General features: G+C 39.5%; 1 protein-coding gene across 3 annotated transcripts in view; it reads left to right on the top strand.

Annotated features, from left to right (window-relative positions):
• The window catches only part of tmem131l (transmembrane 131 like), a 39,824-nt gene extending 13,154 nt beyond the window's left edge, over positions 1–26,670 (top strand). Inside the window, exons 4-34 of one of the 3 annotated variants that reach the window (XM_088303384.1) lie at positions 4,239–4,310; positions 4,848–4,971; positions 5,057–5,173; positions 7,119–7,223; positions 8,840–8,917; positions 9,007–9,160; positions 9,897–9,955; positions 10,028–10,133; positions 10,213–10,315; positions 10,713–10,857; positions 12,106–12,276; positions 12,612–12,681; positions 12,755–12,878; positions 14,160–14,229; positions 14,313–14,422; positions 14,535–14,604; positions 14,680–14,813; positions 16,092–16,234; positions 16,317–16,506; positions 17,190–17,375; positions 17,801–17,950; positions 18,041–18,569; positions 22,363–22,496; positions 22,592–22,761; positions 22,853–23,044; positions 24,019–24,097; positions 24,181–24,278; positions 24,381–24,519; positions 25,581–25,651; positions 25,742–25,878; positions 26,101–26,670. In XM_088303384.1, the coding sequence (XP_088159510.1) occupies positions 4,239–4,310; positions 4,848–4,971; positions 5,057–5,173; positions 7,119–7,223; positions 8,840–8,917; positions 9,007–9,160; positions 9,897–9,955; positions 10,028–10,133; positions 10,213–10,315; positions 10,713–10,857; positions 12,106–12,276; positions 12,612–12,681; positions 12,755–12,878; positions 14,160–14,229; positions 14,313–14,422; positions 14,535–14,604; positions 14,680–14,813; positions 16,092–16,234; positions 16,317–16,506; positions 17,190–17,375; positions 17,801–17,950; positions 18,041–18,569; positions 22,363–22,496; positions 22,592–22,761; positions 22,853–23,044; positions 24,019–24,097; positions 24,181–24,278; positions 24,381–24,519; positions 25,581–25,651; positions 25,742–25,878; positions 26,101–26,427 (4,357 nt within the window). In that variant the 3' untranslated portion in view covers positions 26,428–26,670. Of the gene's footprint in view, positions 1–4,238; positions 4,311–4,847; positions 4,972–5,056; positions 5,174–7,118; positions 7,224–8,839; positions 8,918–9,006; positions 9,161–9,896; positions 9,956–10,027; positions 10,134–10,212; positions 10,316–10,712; positions 10,858–12,105; positions 12,277–12,611; positions 12,682–12,754; positions 12,879–14,159; positions 14,230–14,312; positions 14,423–14,534; positions 14,605–14,679; positions 14,814–16,091; positions 16,235–16,313; positions 16,507–17,189; positions 17,376–17,800; positions 17,951–18,040; positions 18,570–22,362; positions 22,497–22,591; positions 22,762–22,852; positions 23,045–24,018; positions 24,098–24,177; positions 24,279–24,380; positions 24,520–25,580; positions 25,652–25,741; positions 25,879–26,100 lie in introns of all 3 variants that reach the window. The other 2 variants (XM_088303383.1, XM_088303382.1) reach the window with 2 other exon arrangements.
• Positions 26,671–27,192: the final 522 nt, after the last annotated feature.

Raw genomic sequence — 27,192 nt, 5'->3', positions numbered from 1 at the left:
GCTTTGTTTCCTGTGATTGATTTGTCTGCGCTATAAACAGCACAGCGCCTGAGCGGCATGCATTGCTGCAGGAAACGCCCCCGATGGCGCTCTCGGATTTCAAGCCGCCCCTTGATGTCCTTCCTTCAGTTAGCATAACAGAGCTAGTATAGATTGATTTCACCTTTAATTTGGCTTACAGCTGCACTACGATTTGGTTTAAAGTAGCGGTAAAGAGATTTTCGTGTTAAGTGTCAGCAAAAAGGCAAGCAAATTAAAGAGAAGATAATTGTAATATTTGAGTAAATTGGGTCAAAGGGAGGCACATGCATCTCTTTGCCCAAACTATTCCCAATACACAGAGCAACAACTGTTCTTGTCCAAGGTTATTTTAGTGAATACGTGAAAATATAATGGAAAAATATACTTTTTTTAATGAAATAAAATAGAACCAAAAATTATTTTAAGGAAACAAAAACTGGTCCTGTCCTAAGTTGTTTTTGTTAATGAAAACAAATGAAATACGTAAAAATAAAATGGAAAAAAAAAACTTTTTCTTTAACGAAACAAAATAAAAGCGAAAATTCTTTTAAAGAAAACAAAAACTAACAAACTACATTTTGCATTTAAAAAGTTAAGGATAATTCTAACAAAAATGTCCTTCATTTTCATCATTGACAGTTCATTTCATACACAAATGTATTGAATTCATCAATATTACTGCACGACCGCTAGCCAGAAAAAGAGACGGTCGAACAGTCTGGGAGTTGTAGTCCTCTTAATGTGTCCTCAGAAACGACGTCATGAAGCAGCAGCCCAAAAAAAAAGCCCCTTTTTAGGCTAATATTTATAAAAAAATAACCTAAATATATAAAAATAACAGATATAAAAATAATAGTACACTGCACAGCCGGGTCTAATACTTTTCTTTTGAAGCGCTCTACATCACGCAGTACACTAATTATAATTCAAAGTCTGTAGACTGTTAAACTCTACCCTGTTTTATCAAAATGTTTTCAAAATATTTTTGTTGAATTTTTACAATAGAATATTTACCATGGGGTTTTTCCAATCTAGCACACAATTAAAACATCAATATCTTGAAAAACCAAAACTAATACTAAACTAAAACTGTTTTTGAAATAACTGCAACTAATAAAAACTGAGACAGATACCCTTAAAACCAATTAAAACGAACTAAATTTAAAAAAACAAAACAAAGTAAAAATTAACTATGATTACAAATAGCCAAACTTTAATAACGCTGGTCCTGTCCAAGCTAATTAACTCATTCACTACCAGCCAAGTAAATAAATGGATCTTTGACATCTTTAGCCATCAATGTCATTAAATGAGTTAATGCTCGGCTAAGCAAGGCTATCTAAACTTGTCTGTCATAACGTCTTGAATTAAATACATACGTCTGTGTTACTTTTTCAGAGAAGACATCCATCCATTATCTGTACCGCTTATCCATCGTGCTAACTAGTCGATCACCGTGCCGCCCAGAACAAACATACAAAGTCTGTCTGGTCTGAGGCTAAAAATCCAAGCTAAGTTAAAATAATGTCCAGAATTTTCTATTGGCTGTACGACGTATCTACTTATCAAAAATTATGATATAATAGATCTTGTTAAAAAGAATCAGATGCAAATTTTATCCCAGATGATATGCATACAGTATATCCAGATGAACTTGGATTTGATAACAAAGACATTGATGTCTGAAGCTAAACTACCATACTTATGAATGCTAAAGTAAACTGTTATGATTGTATTATTACAATATTGTGACTCCGTTAAAAATGGTACAAGGCACAATTGGTCATAAGCATGAATTTGTTAACTGTCAAGATCAAGGGCTGGTCTCTGGTTAAAAAGGTGAGCAGATGAATGCTAAACTGTAATGGCAACAAATAGAATAAAAGGCTAAACCATGGTCCTGATTACATGTTATGAACATGGATTTAAGTGGCAAAGACGTCTGCTCTTGGTTAAAAAGCCACGCGAATGAATGAGTCAACAAACAAGTCAGGCGAGGAGGCTTGTCTTACATTTAGCGGTAGGTCATTCCAAAAACTGGGACCGGCAATAGAAAAGGCTCCACCCACTCTGAGCCTTCACTTAGTACCCGGTACCTCTAATAGCCTCTCATCCGCACACCTGAGGCACCGGGTAGATGCGTAAAGGTGGAGGAGCTCAGAGAAGTTAGCTTCGATAAAGCCATTTAAAGATTTTAAAACAAATAATAGTCTTAAAAAGAACGCTAAAATGTACAGGGAGCCACTGAAGACGCCAGAGTTGGAGTTATGTGCTTGCTCTTAAGAGTACCAGTCAAGAGGCGAGCAGTAGCATTTGTATTTGTATTTATTTATTTTTAATTGTATACAGGGACAGTGCATATTAATTAAACAGTTTCCCGAAAATATGCCAGATCATAGCCAATGGCTAATTTGCATACATTGTCCCGTTTTTGTTTTTTTTTTGTCCGGTTTAAGACCCATGTTCAAGACTTTTGGCTTTAGATAAAGAGCCAGGTCAGCAGGATGAGAAGTACAAGGGACACTGGGAGCAAACAATATAACTTCTGCTTTTTTCATTAAAATTCAAGAAATTCTTGATTTCCTATGGACAAGACAAAAGTGGCCTCAATGAGAAAGTGTCTTTTTTGCTCAGCGGGACATAGATCTGACAGTCATCTGCATAGCAGCGAAAGGAAATAACATGGTACCTTGAGAGGAACCCAAAGGGAGCCGATACAAAGAAAACAACAGAGGCCCCAGAATTGAACCCTGTGGAACACCATTTGACAGTGGAGCAGTGCGAGACTCAGAGCAACCATGGCTAACACAAAAGGTTCTGTCAGCCAATGAAGCTCTAAACCACTCAAGGGCGCTACCACAAATGCCCACCTGGTACTGCAAACGAGCCTACAGAATAATGTGATCCACTGCATCAAACGCTGCCGTTAAAAAAAAAAAAAGGATGTCTTTAAGAACTCGTAACAGGGCTGACTCTGTGCTCTGCATCATCTTGAAACCTGACTGGAAGATCTCCATGAAATTGTTTATCCAAGAATTTTTTTTAAACTGCATGTGGACCACTTTTTCCATTTTCCATTTTTTCCCATTTTTTTTTTTAAATAAAATGCAGCTTAAAAATGAGTCTAAAATTTCACACTACTTCCTGATTAAGGCCAGGTTTCAGCAAGGGTTACACCACCAAATGCTTGCTTGAAAACTACACCAGAAGGCAGACAGCTGTTGATAATGGCCAAGACCGATTTACCAATACTTGGGAGAACCTCCTTAAATAAATACGAAGGAACAGGGTCATAAGGGAGCCAGATGGCTATGTCTGGTAAACCAAATCCTCTAAAAATGTCAAGGAAACCATTTCAAAAGAATTTAACACTGCTGAACATGGACAGACTGATTAACTGTGGTGTTTGAGCAACAGTAACATTTGCAACAATGTAGTGTAGGCACCAGTTTACCAAAATGATCCATGGAAACAATGAAGCCAAAATGTGTATCTTTATCACAGGCCAGTGTCGTGTTGAAATTGTTCAGTGAGGTTTATCCCATTTTACTTGTTTTATTTTAGTACGCTTCTTCTATTTGCTGTTTTTTGTTGTTTATGTTTTTTTTGTTCCAATCCTGATTTTATTTATTTTTTTGGGGGGGCCGTGCAGCAACTGTGTCAATCAACAAAGTTTGACCGAGTTTTATACTCACACTTCAGCACAAATCAGCTGTTTTGTGCATCTCATTAGCACTGGATTTCTCGCACCGCTCACCCTCCCACAAATGAGATTCTTGCAGAAGTGCGGGCGTGCTGACGTAGCCCCAGATTACGTGACGTTTATATTTGGCCTTCCCACAAAACTGTCCAATCTCGCCCTGTTTTTAATGAGGTGCAGGGAAGTCCTTTTATTTATTTGTTTTTTTTGTTTGTTTGTTTTTTTTTTTAAACACTGACACGCAGTACAGCCAGTTTGTTGCTAAAATACTGCTAATCAGCATGTGGACATGATATGCTGAAGTTGTACCTGCCAAATGTTTCGAATTTTTTAATGCCCATTATCATTATGTATTTAAACCTCCTGATATGTTGTGGGTCAAATTAACGCGTATTTAAAGAATGCCAATGTATATTTTTGAAAAATATTTTTGGATATAAATTTAAAAGAATGGATAAAAGCTGTTTTGCTGACCATAAGTGTGGTATTTAATATGATGTTTTTTTCTCTCCAACAGCTCCTCTGCATTTAATGGGGAGAATGGGAGGCTGTTGCATTTCCAGCCAGCGATATTAAAGTTTGGAGATCAGTAAGTAACAAAATTTGTTCTATATTCATGCCCAAAACCTTTCGAATTTGCCAGGAGAAATACTATATAATAACGGTATGTATTTTTTTTTCACAAATTAAGCATCTCCCGGGTGTCTGTGAATATATTTTTAAACACACTAGGCCTGATTTATTTGAGCTCAGAAATGTATCTGCCAAATTGCTCCAAAATTGATATTAAGCGTTCTGGGAAGAGGATGCAAATTGATTCATTTAGCGTGTGTTGTATATAACCTGAGACAAACTGCCATGGCTGATTTTGCATCGTAAAATACTGCGTTTGATTAGTCTGTGTGAACCGGCACGCAAAGCTGCAACAATGGTGCTGGGCTCTTGCAAAGCATTTTTTTTTTTTTTTTGGTTTACTGTCCCAAGTTTTAAACTTCGGCCTTGCGTGTTAGAATGAACATGCCATTTAGCGCCCACTATTTGGGATCTTAGTAAATCAGACCCATTGACTCGGAACTAGTACATGTGTGGCGTCCTGCCACTCAGCGTCCACCATATTTTTCTGCAGGCCGCTGGGGCTGCCAAGAGCCGAAACCATACATGTACACAACCCCAGCCAGGAGGTTCCTGTGACGCTGGTGTCTATGTTTACGTCCAGCAGGCACTTTCACATACCTTCCTTCCACAGAAGAGTAAGTGCTTGTGGAATATCATGTTGACTCTCTATTCGCTGGCCTCTTGAAATGACATTTCTCATTATTTTGTTGTTTGTTCCAGGTGATCCCCCCCAGAGGGAAAACATCTTTTAAACTAATTTTCCTCCCATTCGAGGAGGGCAACGTAGAAAACACATTATTTATAAACACCTCGGCCCACGGGCTTCTTTCATATCAGGTCAGTGGGTTTTTGTGTACTTTTATACATAAAAAAATGACAGTTTTACATGGGTTTGTACTTACCGTAATATTAATGAAACCATCATCATGCGAGACTTAAAAGAATCTCACGAGACCTAAGCTGAGTAAATATTAAAAGGCTCAACTCTACAACTCATGAGCTTTTCTGTGTTTACTTTTCTCTGTTTTCTTTACCACTGAAGAGTACCCAGAATGATAACCACTGATTCGAAAATGGTGTAATGCTACTGTGGATCATGACAAATCAATTCCTCACAAATTATTTTGCCCAAATTGTAAATCCACTTATGCGCTTATCACATTTAAAAATGCCAAAAGGACGCTAGATACCAGTATCGACTGCATAAAGTAGTTCTGCTGCGTTTTATTTCTGTTGTAGTATGGTAAATTAATGAGTCTAGTTGATCCACTCAAACTGGTTAGGTTGCTCTTTCAGTGTTTTTTTTTCTCTTCACATCTTGATTAGTATTTGTAAGCGGTTGACCTTCAAAGTGTGGTCATGCTGAAACATCACAATGCCGAGTTGTGAACAAAAGTAGCAGTTTTTGTACTGTCTACTTTTTAATCACAAAAATGTAGTCGTTAACGTTCTGAAGTCATTTGGTGGTAAAATAGACATATTTACTCGCAAAAATCAGTAAACCATTGATTTAAACTGCTTAAAATATGCATCAATGTTAAAAATAGAATCGATTTGCAACGCCATGTTAACCATAGCCACTCTCATGTCTCTGCTGGAAACAAACCGCATGCGCACATTGCGTCCATTACTTGACTGTATACGAGGGCTGCCAAGATTAGTGGCCTAATCACGACTACATTGACAATCAAAACTGTCGACATTTCATTTTAATATACGACTTGTGTCTTTTATTCATATATGTAATAATTTTAAATTTTGTTTTCCTCTTTTCCCGCTGGCTGCATGCCTCTCTGTAACGCACATGCAGGTCAGTGGTAAGCCGGGTTATCCGTGATGTCAAACAGAAGCATTATGGGTACTTGAGTTTGATTTCTAGCCCATAATAGCGTTATCAACAAAGTCTGAAACGTACGGGGGCATTTCACAAAATTGCCTAATGCAATGCAACCCGCCGGTGATGAACGAGCATCTAAAAAGGAAGCATGTTACGGTTGATGCCCGATTTAATTTCTGACATAGGGACGGTTGTCTGTAGAAGCTAGCTGTAGTTAGCTCACACAGGTTACCATACGGAGGATTATGGCGGCATTAGTCAGCAAGCTCACGTTTATTAAAACCAAAACTCAGTTTTTATATACCCATGTTCATCGAACAGCAATAGCCCATGTGCTTTGATGCTATTACAGTCAGTCGGCGACCACATGCCATATGTTACGTTTTAAACTACAAATCTCATCACTCAAAGGAACATAGCATGACAACCCATTTGCCACAAGCCATTGTTAGGAGTTGCCATTACCTAACAATACAACATAACCAACCTAAGTTTTTTTTAGAACGTACTAATTTACGGTGCTGAAAAAATTTTGTTCCTCCTAATCTTTACTTTTTTTTTTTTGGCAACATGTACCTCCTAAGCTTTAAAGGTTTTCTTTTTTGTTCAGATACTTACCACATTTTAAATGTTTAGATTATATTATGCATACTAGAGAAGCAAAACAAAACATTTAGTATTCAGGTTAAGTCAAATTTAAAATTAAAACTCAATTCGTGTTTATTTTACTTTTCGTTGGCACAGTACATTTCCCTATTTATATTTATATGATTTCAGTCCGTTCTACATTAAACCAATGGTTTGGACACCTTCCCTCTGAATCATCACCGGGCTTTTTCTGTTGCAGTATCACCCCAAAAAGATTTCTCAATTATTACATCCCTCACGGTTTCTACCTTGATACCAGTGTAAAAGTGATTTTAACCCCATTTTTTTCCCTCCTAGGTCTTTGGTGTTGGTGTCCACCAGGGCTCGTTAAAGTCTGTCCAACGAAAGGACAGTCAGCTGGTGTTCCCTCACATCCAGAGCATCAAGTTGACCCAAACTCAGGCATGCATTCATTCTGTTGAAAGCGGCGACTTACCTAAAATGACAGAACATTTTCTATGTCCACAAAGAGGTTTTTGTGATGCAAAAAGAAAAATTGTCAAGTCAGCAACTTGGATGACAACACAGTCCAGAGTGCACAAGCGCTCACTTTAAACAGATATCATAGAGTCGACTATAGCTATAATTAGCAATATAAATGACACCCAAAGGTAGGCCCATGTGTACCCAGTGTCCGCCCGCGCGCGTGCGTGCGTGTCTGTGTGTGATTTAGGGGGTGAAAGTACGCGTGTGTTTAAGTGATGTGAAAGTCAAGACGAAACCCACGCAAGAGGAAGTGGCCTGGCAGAGTCACTCGTAACACTCAGTCTGTCTGAATTTCTGCTTCAACTTTCAATAGCTGTTACGTAACCTTACTGTACCTGACAAAGTCAGACACTCCTCTATCTCTCATTGTCATAATAAACCAGACTTGTCGGACATTATTGTACAATGTTATGCAACTGTTCAGCATATCTTAAAGTTTTACGAGAATTTGTGGGTTCAAATTCAAATGCTCTTGTATGGGTTTTATTTCATGCCACCTGGTCCACCTATTTGGTTCCAAACTTAGGTCTGATGAATTTAGTATTTATTTATTAAGTTATTACTGTTAAATATTTAGTGTACCTGCGGAAAGTGAGGGAAAACTGAGTAGTATTTTATTTTCGCGTATATACAGGAATTCCTCAAGTTACAAAAGAGTTTCGTTCTGACGCTAGCGACGCAACCTGAATTTCCACGCAAGTCAGAATTAACCCTTTAGGGGGGTGAATCATGATTATTTTGGGAATAATTTAAATGTTTTTTTTTTTGTTTGTTTTTTTTTAAGATTATGCCAGTGTAATCGCCGAGTGTAATAATTGTAATTGTGTTTCAATTAATTGCACAGCCCTGGCATGGAAATGGTGGATGAGACTCGGGTGTTGAAAAGTCGAAACAGCAAAGTTCGAGTACGGTTTAACTCGTGGACCTCCTGTGGTTACCAATAGGTTATTGGAAGTAACATTTTAGTTCCTGCATTTGTGGATATAAAATAAAATTGAGTGTAAAACATTTCCTAAAATTATTAATGAAATTATTTATTCAAAGATATTTTACTACACATTTTGTTACATGCTTTGTAGCAATATACATAAAAAATTATTCATTTAAATTATTTATAACATAATTACCTGATTTATTTGTATTAAAATTGTATTTGTAAAAATGTTTCTTAGCCATTTCATTTTGTATAGCAAATATACCAATAATATGTTATTGTTTTCAATATCATGTATTATTCATTAAAATAACATGTAGTTAAAAAATTTTCAGACTTTTGACTGGTGTAGCTAAAGGAACTACTAAATAATGTCTTCATTTGATTTTATGTACAAATCAAAGCCTTCACTTCTCCCTTTTTTGCGGTTGAGTAAATACAGTCATTCCCATAAAATATATAAAAAATACACCATGCATTGCCATAACACTCACATACATGTTATACTCGAAACATTAGAATACACGTGACAGTGATTGCCATTACAATGTTTTCAGAAATACTCTTGAAACGAGTGTCTTGTCTCTTATTCCCACAGGAAGATGTGTCCAACATCACCATACTGGGTCTACTGCTGGACTGTAGCCTACCCAAGAGTTTTTTCATCAATTCACAGGTATGTTCTGTGTCCATATTATTGCTGTTACTCTGGAAGAAAAGCGCTTATGGGAAGCCTCAGCAACTCCTCCCTGGGTTGTCCCTTAGGGTTCTTGCCTCCAGAGTGATGAGCGCCTCAGCCTACAGATAGACCTGTCCGCACGTGGCGAGCAGCCAGCTGACCTGGACAAGCTCAAGCCTTACGTCATTGAGCACATCCTCTTGCTGCTCATGGTCCCCGCTGCCGGACAGACTGCACTGGGTGGGTGTTGTGCCTTCTCGTACCCATGGAGAGGAAAAAACACAAATTTGACAAATTAAATTGAAATGACCCTTAAATTCCATGAACAGTGCCACCAAATCACCCTTAAAGAGCATGTTTTTGTCTGTACTTGCTTATAACACGGCCCCCTGATTTGCTGGCATCCTTTATTCCAATGACCAACATTTTGCCTGCCTTTGAAAATCAATCCAACAGTTGATGGCAACAGTGACTCGGAAAACGAGTCAAGTCAGCCATTACCCCCGACATGCTGCTGGGAACAACTTCAAAATAAGTGTGCCAAGGCACTGATGTATTGCTGTAGCTGGAATGACTTAATTTTGAAGTAGGCCTCATCCGTCTTAGATAGTATGAACAATTGTTGCTGCTGTGGGCTTGCCTTGTTTTCCCCACGCTGTACATGCGTATGCGCGAGCAATTATTTGAAACAAGGTAATTTATATTACATACATTTGCAACATTCACTATTGTGTTAGAAGAAAGGTAGCGGTACACCTTGTTTTCTTTTCTTATTTATTTGTATTAATTTTTTTATAATAACATCTAGGTCCCGCTAAGGTCTGGCTTTTATGTTGGTCTTTCACACATCTTTACTCGTTTAAGTGTGTGTGTTTGTGTGTGTGTTGAGTCTGTTTGAACAGTAATATTTGTTTTAATTTGGATTTACTTTGTTTTAACCTAATTTTCTTGTACTGTTTTGTCATTTGTGCTACAGGAGAACCAAAAATAGGAGTTTATATGCAAAATTCCGGAAGCAAAAGGCTCTACATTAATGTGAGTTGTTTGTATTTTGGAATTATTGTAAATAGAAATGTATGTATGATGGTGTGTTTTTAATCCACCCAGGATATGCAGTTGTTGTCCAAAGTGGACGGCAGTCTGCAAGTCAATCGAATTCTTCTGCGTTCAGAAGCGAAAAACTTCACTGAAGTGGCCACCCTCACCTGCAGAGGTAAACTTTTCCTTTGAAAGCCTCCATAATTTCTCGTTCACCGTTTATTATACCACATTGTGTTTGTGCGCGATTCCAGGTTCTGTGCCGGGTCAAGGAAGCAAATGTGTTAGTCATATCAGTTTAAAGGTTCTAGGCAACCAGATGACCCACAACCTGGCTGGATTACATATCACACACAGGTAATTATGTCACATTTTACAATTTGATAAATTCCATGAGAGCCTTCAATAAGTTTTCAATTGTTTTTCAAACCCTAATTATCCTCAAAAGTATCACCGCAACCTTAAATATGCTGTTCAGATGTTCTAAAAACACACTGATATGATCTTTTAATCCTGTGATTTGGTGTTTATTTATTCACAATAACCACCACCTTGCATAATAGAACTAAGAAAAGCTTTCTGAAATGATGAAGTCATAAAATGCTCAAACATACACGGACTCGTACGAAGCGGCAATGTTTGATCACTATTTAGTGCAGTGGCTTGACTCCCCACTTATTCCCGAAAACTGCCACCTTGCACAATGGAAATCAACAGGGCTGCTAATATATCTGTACTTCCTATCTACCTGTAGGTGGCGCACGGAGGACCTCTCCAGCCTTTTCCAAGTCAAACAAAAAACGACAGAACAGGCGCAATTGTGGTTGAACAACCCATTCACCCTGCCACTCACTGTGACGAGCGCCAGCCTCTCACACAAACTGAAGGGGGCAATGAAGGTACGCTAGTTCCAAAAAGAAATTCAGCCAATGTATCACAGGGATACATTACCACACATGATAGCTGAAAAGAGTAGTAGAGAGAAACAATATTTAAAAAATATATTTTGTTAACCCGCTACACATGAACACACTTGAGCTTAATCATTAACTGTGTTGGGGGTATTGCGTTACTTTTGTATCGCAGTACAGTAATTTATTACATTTTGGCAGTAGTAATCTTACGACTTACCCTAAATGTTTTGTAATATTACAATTACTGTGTCTGGTAACGTGTTACAAATTTTGGGACCTTAACACAAAATACATAAAATATTTTGAAACTAAGTGCAACTTACCTCCTCATTTACTGGGTAAGATACAAAGTGAAGCAATCGTCGCAATCAGAGTATCATGACTCCCTGCAAATTTAACGCAGCAAAGTTGAACAACTTGTCCTCTTGAACTCTCTTTTGGTTCAAGTGTTTCATATGTATTTACAGGATAATCAGCCTCCTCAATGGCTGAGAAGTTATTTATTTTAGATATATTTATTTATTGAAAAAGAAGACCAGCACAGAAGGCCTTGACTGTCCTCCACTCATATATAGATATATAGATATATATATATATAGATATAGAGAGATATACATATCTATATATATGTCAGTTTTGACTATCAATACAGTTACACATGCCCTTTGTTCTTTTTTTAGAATTATAAATTATATCTCATGCATCACTATTTTTTGTGTGTAAATTCATTTGACTATATTGATAATTTGATTTATGGTTTTCAGTCTGGCATTATGTATTTACTGAACAAAATACCAGTTCCAATAGTTGTATTAAAAAATCTGATTGGTCAAAGATAATGATCTCCCAACTTAGAATCGAAACATTTAATATTTTCACCCACACTCTGTTGTTAAATATCTTCATTACGAGTTAACTTTATCAGCAACAGTATGGTAGAAAATTTTACATTTTCCTTTCAAAGTGTCAAAATCTTTATTTAATAAATTATCCCTGATTTTAAAAAAACTAATTAAATCATTACTTTACAAAATACATGTAAGGGAAAGTATTACTTTCACATACAAGTAACATGTAATATGTAATATATTACATTTTGAGAGCATCTTGCCTAACACTGCTCATTAAAGTATTGCCTGGCGCCTGTTCTCACCCCCTTAAAGAAGAGGATATAGTGAAGGAACAGACTTGGAATAGTTGACTGCAGTTTTTCTGTCACGCTCTGCCTACCAGGTGGTGAACTTCCGCAGCCCGTTGTCTGTGCCGCAGGGCTGTTGGCCCGTGTTGTCCTTGCAGCTCTTCAAAAGGGCACTGCCGGCCAGCCACTCCTTCACACTTGGCCTGTATACCAAACTGGGCGCAGCCGTGCGCGTTCCTCTCTACTTTCATGCCGACCCTTCCATGGTAGGAAAGAATTATTGTTGCCAACTGCTCGCGGCTGGGGAAGGGATGTATCCTGTACAATTTAAGGCTGAGTGATTCATCAATTTTCATTTAATTCAAGTTTTTTAAGAGCACAAAGTTTCTTAGTTTCTTACCCATGTGCCCTAAATAATTCTCCACAGTTCAAAGCACATCCAACTTGTGTGCACTGCTTATTCTAATAACATGGCTGCAAACAGACTAACTGAAAACACAATTTTTCTATTTTTGATAGGATCCAAATTTAACCATTACACAATAATAACTATTGTGTCTTTGATAAGTTCGATATTGCCCATCCCGTTTGTCTATCTCAGCAGGGAGACTTGGTGTTTGAGTCCGAGCAAGAGTGTGGACAAACGTGCCCGCTAAAGTTGTCCGAAGCAGGTGAGATGTCAAAATAACTCTTTTAAATAGTGTGCTCTTACTTACAACATTCATTGAATTGTCCCCCGTAAAGGTCGCTCAGAGTGGCAGCGCACGCTCCTCCCGGACTTCTCTCACTCGTCTTGGACGGTGGACAGCAAGCTGGCCAGCGAACTCTTCTCCCGGTGGCAGAGCCACAACAACAAACTGCCTTGCAGGTCAGCCTCAATAACTGATAATATCACCACATGATGACTTAACTGATTTGTGGCTTATTTTGAGTGCAATAAAAACGGGATAGCCTCTTTTTTTAATTATGTGATTGTCTCCACTAATCGTACCAGGGGTGTCAAAGTCAGTTTAGTTCAGTGGCCACATTCACCCCCTTCCCATGGGCTCACCACTTGTGGGAGGGGCCAAAGGGGTTGTGTGCCATGTGAGCCGGGCAGCGGCAAAAGGTAGGGAACCTGGCGCTCTGAACCCCGGCTACAGAAACTAGCTCTTGGGACATGGAATGTCACCTCTCTGGCAGGGAAGGAGCCTGAGCTGGTGTGTGAGGCAGAGAAGTGGATAGATATATGTAACGTTCACAAAGCAACCTGAGATCTGGATCTCATTTAAAATGTAAATGAATGTTTGCATCTGTCTGTGAATATTGTCAACCTCAACTGATTCATTACACCATCCAAACTAAACTTCAGAAATAGGGTGCCATTATCCGCCTACCTTGTGAATGTATCCATAAAAATACATTCAAGTTGTGGCACTCCATGAAAATAAACTAGTTTTCACCAAATCAAACTAAAGTCATTGACTGACATTTAATTTCTTATCCCTGCAGGAGGCATTGATGTGAACAACACTCTTATCTATCTCTATCTATTCTTCACAGTGCAAAGGTCTCACAACATTTTATATGAAGTAGGCTTACTTATTTTCTCATGAAACTCAGCATCTTTTAGCTTTCACAGTGCATCTATAACAGGTGTCAAATCTTTAGTACCAACCATTTTCAGAATGTCATTTAAGTGGTCGTCATTGCGAAATCCAGTGGACAGAATTAGCAGTAACAGTTATGTGTCCGTCCAATGTTGATAATTGCGTCTTTCAGAATCAGAATCGGAATCAGAAATCCCTTGATTGTCATTGTACTCAAGTATGCAACGAGATTAGAGAGCTCCCCTCTCCAGTGCAATACAACAATAATTCAGTTAAATATGTAAATTAGATAAATTTCAGCTAATAGCTGCCAATAGAATACCGTCTATTCACAGAAAAAAAATCCAGATAGGTTCATTTCTATTGTGCGCGGTGTCAGTGATCATAACTGGCGATAGGAGTGGTTGCAAAAATTATAAGACGGTTGTTGACCCGCACACTTGCTCCCGTTAGTGTTGGGGGGCCGTTTAAGTCGAACAAGCTGTTAGCCTCTCAAATGGTTGTAATACCTTCATCAACCTTTCACCATGCTTCATTAACTACGGTGTACATGTTCCCAGTTGGCCCAGACTCCTCATGGAGACATTTTCACCTCTGGATTTTGGTGCCACGCCCATTAAGGAGAGCAAGGTGAGTGACATAACGCTCGCCATTGACACTGTAATCTAAACGTAAAATGCTGAAATATTAAATGTGCGTCTTTGTGTTTTTAGGTGAAAACGTTATTGCTGAAGAACCCTTCCTCATCTGTAGTTTCTGTGGAAATCCAGATTCTCTCACTGTATCCTTCCCCACTTGGCGCTTTGGACCTTCTCACCAAATGGTACAGTAGAGGAGCATTTAGTTTTTTTTTCATTTTTCTTAAAAGTTTTTGGGGTCAAATATTCCTCTTGGTTACACCTTGTTTTGATGTAGTGGATGTTTTTGTTTTGCAGGTTTAACGTAAGTCCGCTGGCAGTCAACATCACCACTGCTGAGTTCTCTCTGTTGAAAGGACCCCTCCAGGTGAGTAAAAAAACAACAACATTAATCCTGTTTGCTTTCAATGCATTCCATGGCAACGTCTTGCGTGTTTTTAAGGCGAGTGAGGATGCTCAGTCCCTGAGAGGTGAGGGGGTCCTGCGCCTGCTGCTACAGCCGTGGGAGTCCCGGGAGGTCGCCGTCGTGTTTACTCCATCCGAACACAAACCCACCACCACCATCCTAATCATCAGGTACATTGGCATTTTGAAAAGTTGGCCCATGCACTGCAAAAAGCCCCCTGGAAATTTTGAGAAAAAAATTAAACTAAGAAAAATTATAGTTAAAATAAGCAAAATTATCTGCCAACAGAACAAGAAAATACTCCTTGACAAGATTTTGAAAATTAGGAAAATAATACCAGGCTCATATCGACCAGCACAGTCTTGAAATTATTATTATTTTTGTCATATTTAAAATTTTCCAGCTGTAATATTTTGAACTAACTAAATGTTCACCTGTATTTGGTTAACTAAGATTTCTTAAAATAGGAAAAATGAGAAGTTAATAATGTAACAAAACATGACATCTAAATAGAGATGAACCAGTTCTGTATGGTTGTTTTCATACTTTTATTTTTCATTTATCTTATTATTAGAGTATGCAAAATGCTAAAATAAGAAAATTTGACTTGAAAGTTCAATTCAGGTCTTTTGATTGATGGTCTGCCATCTTAAAATGTTGAAAGTTTGTTTTAAGCCTCACAATACTTAAAACAAGCTATTAATACTCAATGCCAAGACTAAGTACAACTAAGATAATTAAGTAATACCTGTCTTTAAACAAGCAGAATGATCTTGTTTGACAATTTTATTTGAAGCAAATATAACAAAGCGACCTTAACAAAATAAACAAATTTTGCTTACATTTAAGAAATTATATCTTGTGTGTAAAGGCAGTTTTACTTTGCCGCATGACATTTGGTAGACCCACAAAAATGTGTTATGGGCCAATCCTGGAAAAACAGAGCAAGTCTGCTGTTTTGCTTTGAAGGAGACATTCCGACTCTGTAGCGACCTCCAGAATTTATTACGAATTCAGTATCGGAGGTTTCTACAACACATGCCCACAACTCGGACGGAATGGTGCCGTTTTGGCTCTTTAGCTCCCTCTAAATTCCCTCAAAGAAATCCCCCCTCATTGCAGTTTGACATAGCAACATGAAGTTTCCTAGGTATGTGAATCATGTCACCCACAAAATTTTCACCATGCAGTGCCTAAAAAGACAGATCAAGTCTGCCATTTTGCTTTATTGTTGCATTTTGAACTTTTAACACCTGTTTCCACTTTTCTGACCTAAAGTTTGGTAGATGTCTCTTATCGTTAGTAGACCCTCAAAGACACAGCAAGTCTGCCATTTTGGTTTGAAACTGCCTTATTTTGTCCACTTTGGATGGTCCAATATATAGAATGAGAGGTCAAAAATGTCCTTTAATCAAGTCTTAGTGAATGTAATTTGTGTACATTTTCAGGAACAATCTGACTGTGTTTGACATGGTAACGGTGAAGGGCCACGGGGCCAAAGAGTTGCTGAGAGTTGGGGGCAAGCTGCCCGGTCCGGGGGCTTCTTTGCGCTTCAACGTTCCTCAGTCCACGCTGATGGAGTGCAGAGATGGTGAGGGCTTTGTTTTGTTTTTTTTTAAATCATAAATATTAGAAAATGGCTAAAAACATTTGTTTAATCACATTTCTAGCAGGCCTGCTGGGCAACAACAAGCCGCTCTTTGCCATACGCAAAAGCTTCAAGGTGGAGAACGCCGGCGAGCTGCCACTCACGGTCACATCCATGAACGTCAACGGTTACAAGTGTCAGGGCTTCGGTTTCGAGGTACTGCAGTGTCGCTCCTTCAGCCTTGACCACAACGGCTCTTCAGAAATCACAGTAGCGTAAGTCGTATTGGCTGTGGCTTCACAGTTTCTTTTTTTTTTTTTTTTCCCCCCCACCTGGACACCACTTTGGGGTATGGGTGGGCGATTTGGCCTCAAATCTTTTTTTTTTGCCAAAGTGTCTCACAGATAGCTATTTTAGCCACAATCCAAAATTGCAGAAAACTGACAACGAACTCTGTCTTCACACTTTTTCAACATTTATCCTTAAATTGGTGTTATGTCTTTAGAAACAAGTCTATGAATTCACTTGGCTGGTCAACTTTTTGGCTGTAAACAAAAACCACCACAATGGATTTGAAACAAACAAGGTGTGCTTTAACTGCTCATTTAAATCTGTACTTTGTGGGTGTGGACTTTCAAATCGGGTGACCTGCATAGGAAATGCAACATTTTATTTATGCCTCCCCATAGCATAGCATTAGCCGGAATTAATCTCAATCTTTTTGAGAAATGGGTAGAAAAGGTTGCTTAATATTGTGACCAAATTCTAAATTGGTTGTTTTTCTTTTAGATTAGCACCTTTTTGTTCACCATGTTGTTCGTGCAAGGAGGTGACAAATGACAAACTGGAATCAATCCATAGTCCTAATTTCTGGTTGCCAGATGTCTATCTAGTCAAGCAAAAGCAAATGGGAAACAACATAACAAACCTTTTATTTTGTTTAATTGCTCCCCTCCAGGTTCACGCCGGACTTCACGTCGTCTTGGGTGATCCGCGACCTGGTGCTGGTGACGTCACGCGGCACCACCTTCCCATTCACCCTCAACGTAACGCTGCCCCACCACATGTTGCCCCTGTGCGCCCAGGTTGTGCCGGGCCCCAGCTGGGAGGAATCCTTCTGGGTGGTCACACTTGTCTTCACCTGGTCAGTTCCAACGGCCAAAGTCTTGTTTTTGTTTTTGTTTTGTTTTTTTGTTTTTTTTACTGCATGTGTGGTGAGTGTTATATTTCAATTCTATTTTCCATGTTGGAGCATTGTACCGTACTAAATGTCACATAATGAAGAATATCTGAATGCGTCAGAAGCATTAGAAAAAGGAGGAAATATTTGAAAAATATTTGTATAAAAATTGTGAAATTATAAGATGAGAACTGTACATTTTGGAGATAAATATGACAAAGTAGAAAAATAATTTAAGACAAAAAGGAGAGAAATGTACAAATACTGCCAAAGAAATTATTATATCTTCAAAAAAATAAATAATTTGGGTTATAATATATACATAAGGAAAAAATATACAAACAAAGAAACTTTTCTTTTCTTTTCTCTCTTTTGTTGTATCTTTCCAGCTTCTCCTTGTTCGGCGTCTGCTTGATGGCCTTCCATCAGGCGCAATATATCCTCAGCGAGTTTTCCATGCCCGCCATCCGCAGCAACCACAACTCAAACATGTCCCGGGACAATGGCCCCGTCAACAACATCACCCCTAACGGCGTCAAGTATGCTTTATTTTTTGCTCTTGCTTTTGTAGAACGTCTGTTGTTTTTACATACTTAAGTTTTGACTCCCTCCTTTCATCCCTTCACAAGTAAACCCAAGGGCAGTTGTAAGAGCTACGTGGACACCTGCCACACCTCGGATAAAGGAAAGGGTCGTGGCTCCCCGGCACTGTCCAACAGGCCCGCTCATCGTCCACAGTCGTCCAAGAAGAGCTCCTCCGGTGCCTCATCGCAGCCCCAGAAGAAACACAAGGTGTCCCTGTACTACAGCAAGTACAAGCCCAGCGCGCCCACTGCGCCGGCGGCACCCATGGACGAAGAGCATGAGGATCATGAGGAACTGGTACCCGAACTGCCCCTGACACTGGACCCTGAAGTATGCAACAACAACAACGAACCATCGTTCATCAGCGAGATGGCTAAAAAGGCGTCGTCGGACTTTAAAGCCGATGATAGCGTGCCAGCAGCAGTTATGTTTCCCGTGGAAATTCCTGCTGGCTTCCCGCAGAACGTCACGCTCAGTCCCGGACCAAGACCGGGCCTGCTGCTGTGCAAACCGGTGGAGATGACTCACGGCGGACCCTACGAACCCGCCGTGGTGCCCAGTGCTGAGCTACAGGTCAGCACATCTCCACCAGCTCTTTGGTTTTGCTCAATGGAATGGGCTACACTTTATTTATATTTGCTTTGTCTTAACATGAGCCATGGCAATATTGCTCAAAGTCGTGGGGAAAAAGTTGTAAAAAGAAAAACACCACAAAACAAACATGTTTAGCATGCATGACAAACTAATATTGGAATATATTGGAGATATATTAATATTGGAAATAAATAGAGCTATAAATATTGGAGTAAAAATAAACAAATATTAGAGAAATAGTAGATAAAAATGCACATTTTGGAAAAGTATATTGGAAAATGTTTTCATACTTTTGCAAAATATGTGATGAAACTAAGATACAAAATATTCAACAGAAATACAATTGTATTTTAACAAATGACACTTAAGAAAATATTTAGATTAAAAAATGGGAACAACTGAAAACAAAAATAAGACATTATTATTTATCTTAAAATCAGTATTATTAAATTATGTGATGCGTGTAAAAAAATGCTAACTAATTTGTCTCTTCATCAATAAAATTCCAAAACAATATTAAACATAAACCGAACGCTTAATCATATATATTTAAAATCAAAAAATGAAAAGAAAAAAAAAAAGCACCGATATCAAGAATAAATATTCTACTACAGTGACTGAGTGATTTAAAAAAAAAAAAATGAATCAAAAAAAAAAATTGCTTTGACTTGCAAGCACAGACTTGAAATATAATGACTTTATGGTGGCAGTGAACTTCACAATGAGTAACACTTTAGAAACTCGTGACCAATGTAGTTTTTTAATGCCGCTCTCAAATTACACTTTGTATAGTTAAACAAATCTCATAGCTTAGTTTTTAGCCTGCTAGCTCAATGGTCATGCTAACACACAATGGAATACACACACAGTGGGTTTCAAAAGTATTCATACCAATGAGCAATGATCAAGTTCTCAGCACAGAATGAACGAAACAAAGGATAGGTCCCTGTTTTTGTTCATAAGAATGCTTCAACTTCAGATGGATTGCGTAAATCTGTATTTCATTGGGGCGGCACCGTGGCCCGACTGCTTTGCACGATGGCCTCGCAGTGAGAGACAGCATTGGTTGTGGGTCCCATCCAGTGTGGAGTTTGCATGTTCTCCCCGTGCTTGCGTAGGTTTCCTCCAGGTACTCCAGTTTCCTCCCACATTCCAAAAACATGCATGGCAGGTTGATTGGACACTCTAAGTTACCCCTAGGTATGAGTGTGAGTGCGGATGGTTGTTCGTCTCTGTGTGCCCCGCAATTGGCTGGCAACCAGTTCAGGGTGTCCTCCGCCTACTGCCCGAAGATAATCTGGTATAGGCTCCAGCACCCGCCGCGACCCTAGTGAGGAGAAGCGGTACAAATAATTGATGGATGGATGTATTCCATTGATGCAAAAGTATTCACGCCATTGCACCCAACTTATTTTGAGTTGAAAATGGTTGCACACTAGGAGTGTCACAGTTCACAAAAGTCACGGTTCGGTATGGGGGTCACGGTTCAGTACAGCAAATAACAACAAAAAGTCTCAAAAACATAAGACCATTTTTTTTTAGTTAGTTTTAACAGATGGCAAGTTCCTATTCAATTTGCTATGAAACAAAAAAAACATTCCCTGTTGTGAAAGCACAAAAAACCTCAGGTTGTTCATAATAATTAAAAAAAATAAACAAGTAAACACCCTTTGATGTATGGGTAGACTGATGGGCGCATAGTTGTTGCTATGTATATGTCGATTGCTCCCCGTCATTTGTTTAGCTGTCTGCTTTCACTTCTCCAGACTGCTTGAAAGCAGCGAGGATACGTTGTTGGTGTTGGGCGGGTTACTTTTTTTCTACCCCCGGTAACTGGCATATCGGGGTGATGCCATCTTGCATGTGTTAGCATTTTGGAACTATAAGCTGCAACATATCGCACGGAGGTTGAACAACGCCGACACGCAGTTCCTCTCGTTCAATTCACCACTCCTACTCCTTCGCCGTTGTAATCACCTGGGAAACCGAAATATTCGAACCACGGCTGATTTTTGTACGTGGTTGACGGCTCCTCTAGCTCCATGTTTTCACGCGCACTTGCCACTTTTCTTCTTCAGTGGTTTTGATCTATTTCTTCTTCTAACAACAAATGTGGCGGTTGCATCATCTCAGGCGTTAACTTTTTTTTACCCCCCTCAGACGTATTCGTAGTATGACCACATGCACCAAACCGTGAAGCCCGTACCGAGACAGTACGTGACGAATACAAAAACCGTTACGCCCCTATTGGACACCATAAAGTATTGCATCACAGTGTCACTAGGCTGCATTTAGTCACCTGTAACTTGTATAGGCTTGATTGCTCCTTATAAATTGTGCCCAGTAATCACCTGTCCAGTGTCCACAGTCATCCCATGATTGTCAGCAGACAACAGTCATGATGTCCAAAGACCTCAGAAAGAAAGTTCAAGAGAAGCAAAGAGATGGACAAAGCTATATATATATATATATATATATATATATATATCCAACACAGGTTCATCTGTTAATTTCGAATCTGTTTGACAGGCTTTATACTCAAATGGTGGTGCTGTTTTAAACGTTGAAATACATTGGTCGTGTTGCCTCTGGATCTGATGCTTTTTTTTTTTTTGATGCGGTTCAGTTTTGTTGAATCTGCTGTACGTCCAAATAATAGACGGACCGCCCGTCTATTGCACGATCATCTCCCTCGCCTCTTCTGTGGCGGCAGAAGTTACTTCAATTTCATCCACTTCGGTACACGGCAATGACAGAAAAAACAGAGGTGCACTCGTAGTGTGTTATTGTCGGACTGCGCTGACTGTTGGCACCAAAGCGCAGACTAAGGCGTGTTAGCCAACAAGACTGATTGGCCAGCGCTATTAAGACCCGAGCATCGACAATTCTGGTTGGCTAATTCATCTGTATCTTAAACGCCACAGGTTGGGGGAGAGAGGAAAAAATACAAAACCTCACTGTCTTGCGAATACATAATCGCACTACGTCAAACCTCGATGTCGATTAGATTTTGATTTATCATGCAGCCCTACTTATGAACAAAAACAGTGATGACTGTTGTGTTTGTGCTATTTCATTTCATGCAAACAGATGAAACACACTTTTCCTTTGTCCAAGTAATTAAGTGCTGCATACGGGTATGAATAATTTTACAACCCTCTGTATATAAGATAAGATAAGATGCCCTTTATTAGTCCCACAATGGGGAAATTCGAGATTCGAACCCAGGCCTCCTGGGGAGACTGGGTCCTGAATGCGGCGCCTTAGACCACTTGGCCATCCTGGCAGCCATATAACCCTTTCTCAGTGATTTTTAAACACAAACACTGGAGTAACACATTCGACATTGAATATAACAATAGTGAGCCACGTATTCTTTGTCCTCTACGAGGAGACGAACCAGCTGAGAAATCTAGACATTCATGTACAGTGTTTGTGTCTGTCTTAAACTGCCCCCAAGCTGCCAAGGCGGGCAAGCAGCATGATAGTAATTCAGTTCATGCGAAGTGGGACAATAACTTTGTAGTTGTGTGTAATTATTTATCACAGAATGAATTTAACTCGTATCACCACTGTATACCAAAATGGTAACAATCCAAATATGTTAGAAAATACCAAAAATAAAAACAAATCAAATATTTGGCTATTTTTTCTTTAAATCAAAAATATGGAACAATACAAAGCTATTACAATGAAAATAATTTCGAATGGAGAATTGATCATTTTGAATGCTGCTCTACAGTTCCAATCCTAACATTGATTTCTGTTGCAGTTAAGGGAAGACGGCAAAGGGACGAAGAAAAAGGCAGCAATTGTAGACACAAGCAGCGCCAGCAGCAGTATTAGTAATAGTAATAATAATAATAAGGGCAAGAAAAGTCGCCGGAAGACGGAAAGTGTCTCAAGGTAGGACATGGTCGTTTTTGTTCCTTCTTTCTGTTATCACGCCCCCACGCTCCTGTCTAAAAAATCTTGCTTGTTACCCGCCTACCCACATTCAGCGTTCCTGAGCAGAAAGTTCTGCTGCTTCCAGAGAGGGCGCGAGAACCCGACTGGAGCGCGGCAGACCGCAACCTGGCGGTGTCCCGCAATAAGAGCCGTTCCTGCAACGCTCAAGTGGCGGATACGCCCAAACCAGGACTGCGTGCCGACGTCGTCGTCCGACAGAATGGTGGGCAAACTTCCTCTATCACATGCTGGCCTTTATCCGAGGATGGACGTTTAATTTCTAAACCCTGCCGGCTGTTCCTTTTGGATTCTAGCAAACACGTGTCCCGCCCGCAGTCGAAGAAAGTCCGTGGCCGAGCGGCGCGTGTGCGAGTCCGGTTCAGACTCGGGCAGCTCGTCGGGCAGCGTGCGGGCCAGCAGGGGGAGCTGGGGCAGCTGGAGCAGCGCCAGCAGTGTGGAGGGCGACAAGGAAGCCAGACACACCTGCGCTACCTCATCCAGAAAAAGTACTAACACTAACACTGGATCCTTTTGCTTCAAGTCTAAATTGAAGTAACAATTTTTCCATAGTTAACGGGCATGTCATTGCGAGAAGTATAAATGTTGCTACTCTGACAAATACATCTCACTTAGTCCATCTGCAGTTGTTTATCTAAACCCTGCATAGCTGTGTGAGGAAGAGTGTGATAAATACAACTCGTGTTTCACACGGTGGCCGACTAATTAGCACGCCCGCCTCACAGTTCAAAGGTGCAGGGTTCGATTCTGGCTCTAGCCATCCTGTGTGGAGTTTTCATGTTCTCCCCGTGCATGCGTGGCTTTCTCTGGTTTCCTCCCACATTCCAAAAACATGCTTAGTAGGTTGATTGAACACTTTAAATTGTCCCTTGGTGTAATTGTGAGCACGGATGGTTGTTTGTCTTTGTGTGCCCCGTGATTGGCTGGCAACCAGTTTAGAGTGTATCCCGTCTACTGCCTGAAGACAGCTGGAATAGGCTCCAGCACCCCTGCGACCCTCGTGAGGAGAACCGGAACAGATAATGGATGGATAATAATGTACTTGAGTATCAAAACATAGAGTAACAACATAATTAAAAACAGTAAAGAATTAAACAATTCATGCATCACGATGTAATGATGCTATCCAGTTCATTGTGCTGCTCCTTCTGGTGTGCTCGTCTTGGCCACTAGGAGGCAGTACTGAATATTCCAGTTAATACAGTACATTTGTGTTCAAATATCCACTTTTACCATACAATACAACTATTGATGCTAACCGATGTGAATGCAATTTGTATCATATGTTAGAATTGCAGATGCGGAGGGTGGAAGGGGCTTCCTCAGGCACAATTGTTTGATTGTTTTAAACTAACGTGAATTTCTCTTTGTTTGATGTTTAGTGTGACGGTAGATTTCCACTTGCTGTGTCATTTCCTTTTCAAGTTCCAATGTCTTACAATCTGCTTTTCTTTTTCCCCAGGGGACCCCATGCAGTATAGCATATACACAGCAGAGCGAGACGCCTACCAGCCTGCAAACGCCAGCTGCAAACCCCTCAAGTAATTTCTCACTCCTCCTCACACTTGAAATCACTCCTCATGCTTTTCTCATTAAACTTGTAACCGCATGTTCCATCCAGCAGTACGTACCGCAAAGAGCAGTGCCAAAGTCACGATCCTGCCGTGTCCAGCTTCGCCCCGAGCTTTGCCGCTGTTGCCGCAGGGGTGGAGCGAACCACTGGTAACCGCGCCCCCCACAAATCCAGAACATCCAGGATGTGAAAAGCTTTTTATGCTGACTTGTTGTTTTTTTGTTTGTTTGTTTTTTTCTGGCAACCTGCAGACCTGACGGGTCACTTCCTGCCCGAAGAGACGTGGTCAGCGCCCTCGGTGCCGCTCACCAACGAGTTCCGGTACAATACAACGACCGCCGACGCACTACCCTTCATCCCGCAGACAACCTCGCCCAGGCCGTATAACGGGTATGATGGCATCCCAACAACTTTTGGGAGAACCAGTGCACAAATCTTGAAAAAAGTATTACCCAAAAAGTACATCTTAACAAATTTGAGGAAAATATATACAAACAAATATGACAGGAATGTTATCAAAATATGCCTCAATTAGTATCAGGGGAAAATATTAGGTGAAAAATTAAAATAAATAAAATATATTTGAATAATGAACACAAAAACGAAATATTTAAGAATTTCAGAAAAACAATCTGACTAAAATATAAGAAATACAAATTAGTTAAAAAGAATACAAAGCTATAAGATGAAAAATGCACAAATATTGGGATGAAATCTTTTTACAAATACACAGCTATTATGTAAAACTATGTAAATGGTAGGTAAGAAATAACAAGTATTAAGCAATATCAAATGTAAAAAATACAAATTATTTCACAAATTAATGCAGAAATAATTGGAAAAAGAATTGGACAAAAAATATCAAAAATTTTATTCTGAGGGGAAAAAAATGTTTTATTTTTCTTTTGCTTGTAAAAAGTGTATTAAAATATCCAAATATGCCTCAAATAATACTAAGTAATGGAAATTAGCTGGAAAAATACAAAACAAAAAGTTCGCAAATATTTGGAAAAAATATTAGATAAAAAACTAATATGGAAAATAATAGACCTATTTAAAAATGAGAATTTCGGGGTGGAAAATCTGACTAAAACATAAATACAAAATATTTAGAAAAATACACATAAGATGAAAAATGCACAAATATTAAGAAGAAATTATTACACAAATACCAACCTATAAGACAAAACCATTTACAAATAAGAAATACACAAATATTAGGGAATATCAGTCAACTTAAAAATAAAATACCAAATATTAGATAGTTAAATGCACAAATATTTGGAAAAAGCATTAGATGAAACCACAAATTAATCTTTTATGTAGCATAAAATCAGTAGAAAAACCCAACTGCTCGAGAATAAAACTGTTAGATAATAATGCACAGATATTGGGAAAAGAAATCTATAATGTGCTTTTTGTTAGAATAATGTTTGTGTTTATTCGTGCAGGTTTGCATGGAGAAGTGGCAACAACCACTGCAGTAATCCCTACGCCTACAGCGAGGAAGGCAACTACATTGGTACGCAAGCCTTCACATTCCACCTCATGCGCGCCCGTCAATGAGCGCCATTCCTCATTTATGTTGCGTGTGCTTGTGACGGTCTGGCAGGAAATGCGGCGTTCCCGGCGGGATTTCCCCATCAGGAGTGCCACGGCGTTCCCCCCGCCAGTCAGGCAAGCTGGAGCGAGCAACACGCCCCAGAATCCCCCTCCACGTGGGACTCTGCTGCTTGCGTGGGCACCAAGGTGACTGACAAGCTTTGCAATTAGGCAATAATATGTTGATTATAGATTATTTTAATTGAATTGTCTCATTAACCGTTATTTCGATTTTAGTCATGCATTCATAATTGATTGGGCCTTACTAAAAATTGCTCTGACCAAACAATTTGCTATCATCTAATCATAGTGAATATGTTGTTTTTTTTTTTTTTTACCTGTTTTAAGTAACAATCTATCTTTGGTCAGCCTTTCTTCTCAGGCACCCGCAGTCTTTCGCCCATGTCCAGCCTGTTTGGCTCCATCTGGACGCCGCAGAGCGCCCCCTACCATCACAACGGCCACCTGCAGCACGAGCGCTCGGCGCCCATGTCACCCGTCACACCTCCGCACTCGCCCTACACCCGGGAGTCGGCGGAGGCACCCGCGTGCGGCGGGAGCGTCGGGGGTGGCGTCCCGTTCTCCAGCTTCAACCCGTTCGGTCCGCACATGAACCTGGACATCTGGAACTCCTCGTCCAACCGCAGCTCCAACTCGCAGCTATCCAACGACTCGGGCTACTGCGGCGACGTTTAAAAAGGAAGAAGAAACGGCAACGAGAAAATAAGCGTCACGATAATTGCAAAAACATATAGAACATGGCTATATACCACCAAGTAAAAAAATGAATGTTCTTTTATCAATAATGGGGAAAATGTGAATATTCCTTTTCTTTTATGTTCCCATTTTCAAACGTTGTGGACATTTGTTGTATATTTTTCTAGATGTTTTGCAGTTTTGATCATAGAAAATTAAAAACAAGGTTTTGTACTTGAACAATGTCCCTTTTTTATTTAGTTCTATAATTTAAAACTAGCCTTGGAGTTTTAGTACAGAAATATTTCTACCGCAAAATGTGAAAAAGTAAAGAATAGAGAACCTTTTTGTTAGAGGTTGTAGAAGTTGTAAAAGTGAAGGGGGGGGTTCTACCTGTTTTATTTATTTTTCAAATTTGGTCACTTCGGTTAGTTCAAAATAATTGCATACATTATTTGTTCATCATATGTCACACAATCATTGCGAAAATACTAAAGTTAGAATCACCCAAAATCTGTTTACCCCCTCACATTTGGGGGTCATACATCACGCAATATAAACAGAAACAGGACTAAAAAAAATGGGCATTCTTAATGTTTGCGATCCAATCAGAAACCATCATTACTCTGGGTTTTCCTAATGTTAATAACATGCATCGGGCTACGCATTAGGGACATAAAAACTCATAACCTTATTGTCAGTGCTACTAAAGCTTTAATTATTTATGACAAAATTAGAAACTAACATGATTTGTGTGTGTGAGTA

This window comes from Idiotropiscis lumnitzeri, chromosome 8 (genome assembly GCF_059441095.1).
Source record: "Idiotropiscis lumnitzeri isolate Australia: NSW breed Sydney's pygmy pipehorse chromosome 8, RoL_Ilum_1.0, whole genome shotgun sequence".
Lineage (NCBI taxonomy): Eukaryota > Metazoa > Chordata > Actinopteri > Syngnathiformes > Syngnathidae > Idiotropiscis > Idiotropiscis lumnitzeri.
This window is presented reverse-complemented; position numbering and strand designations above follow the sequence as displayed.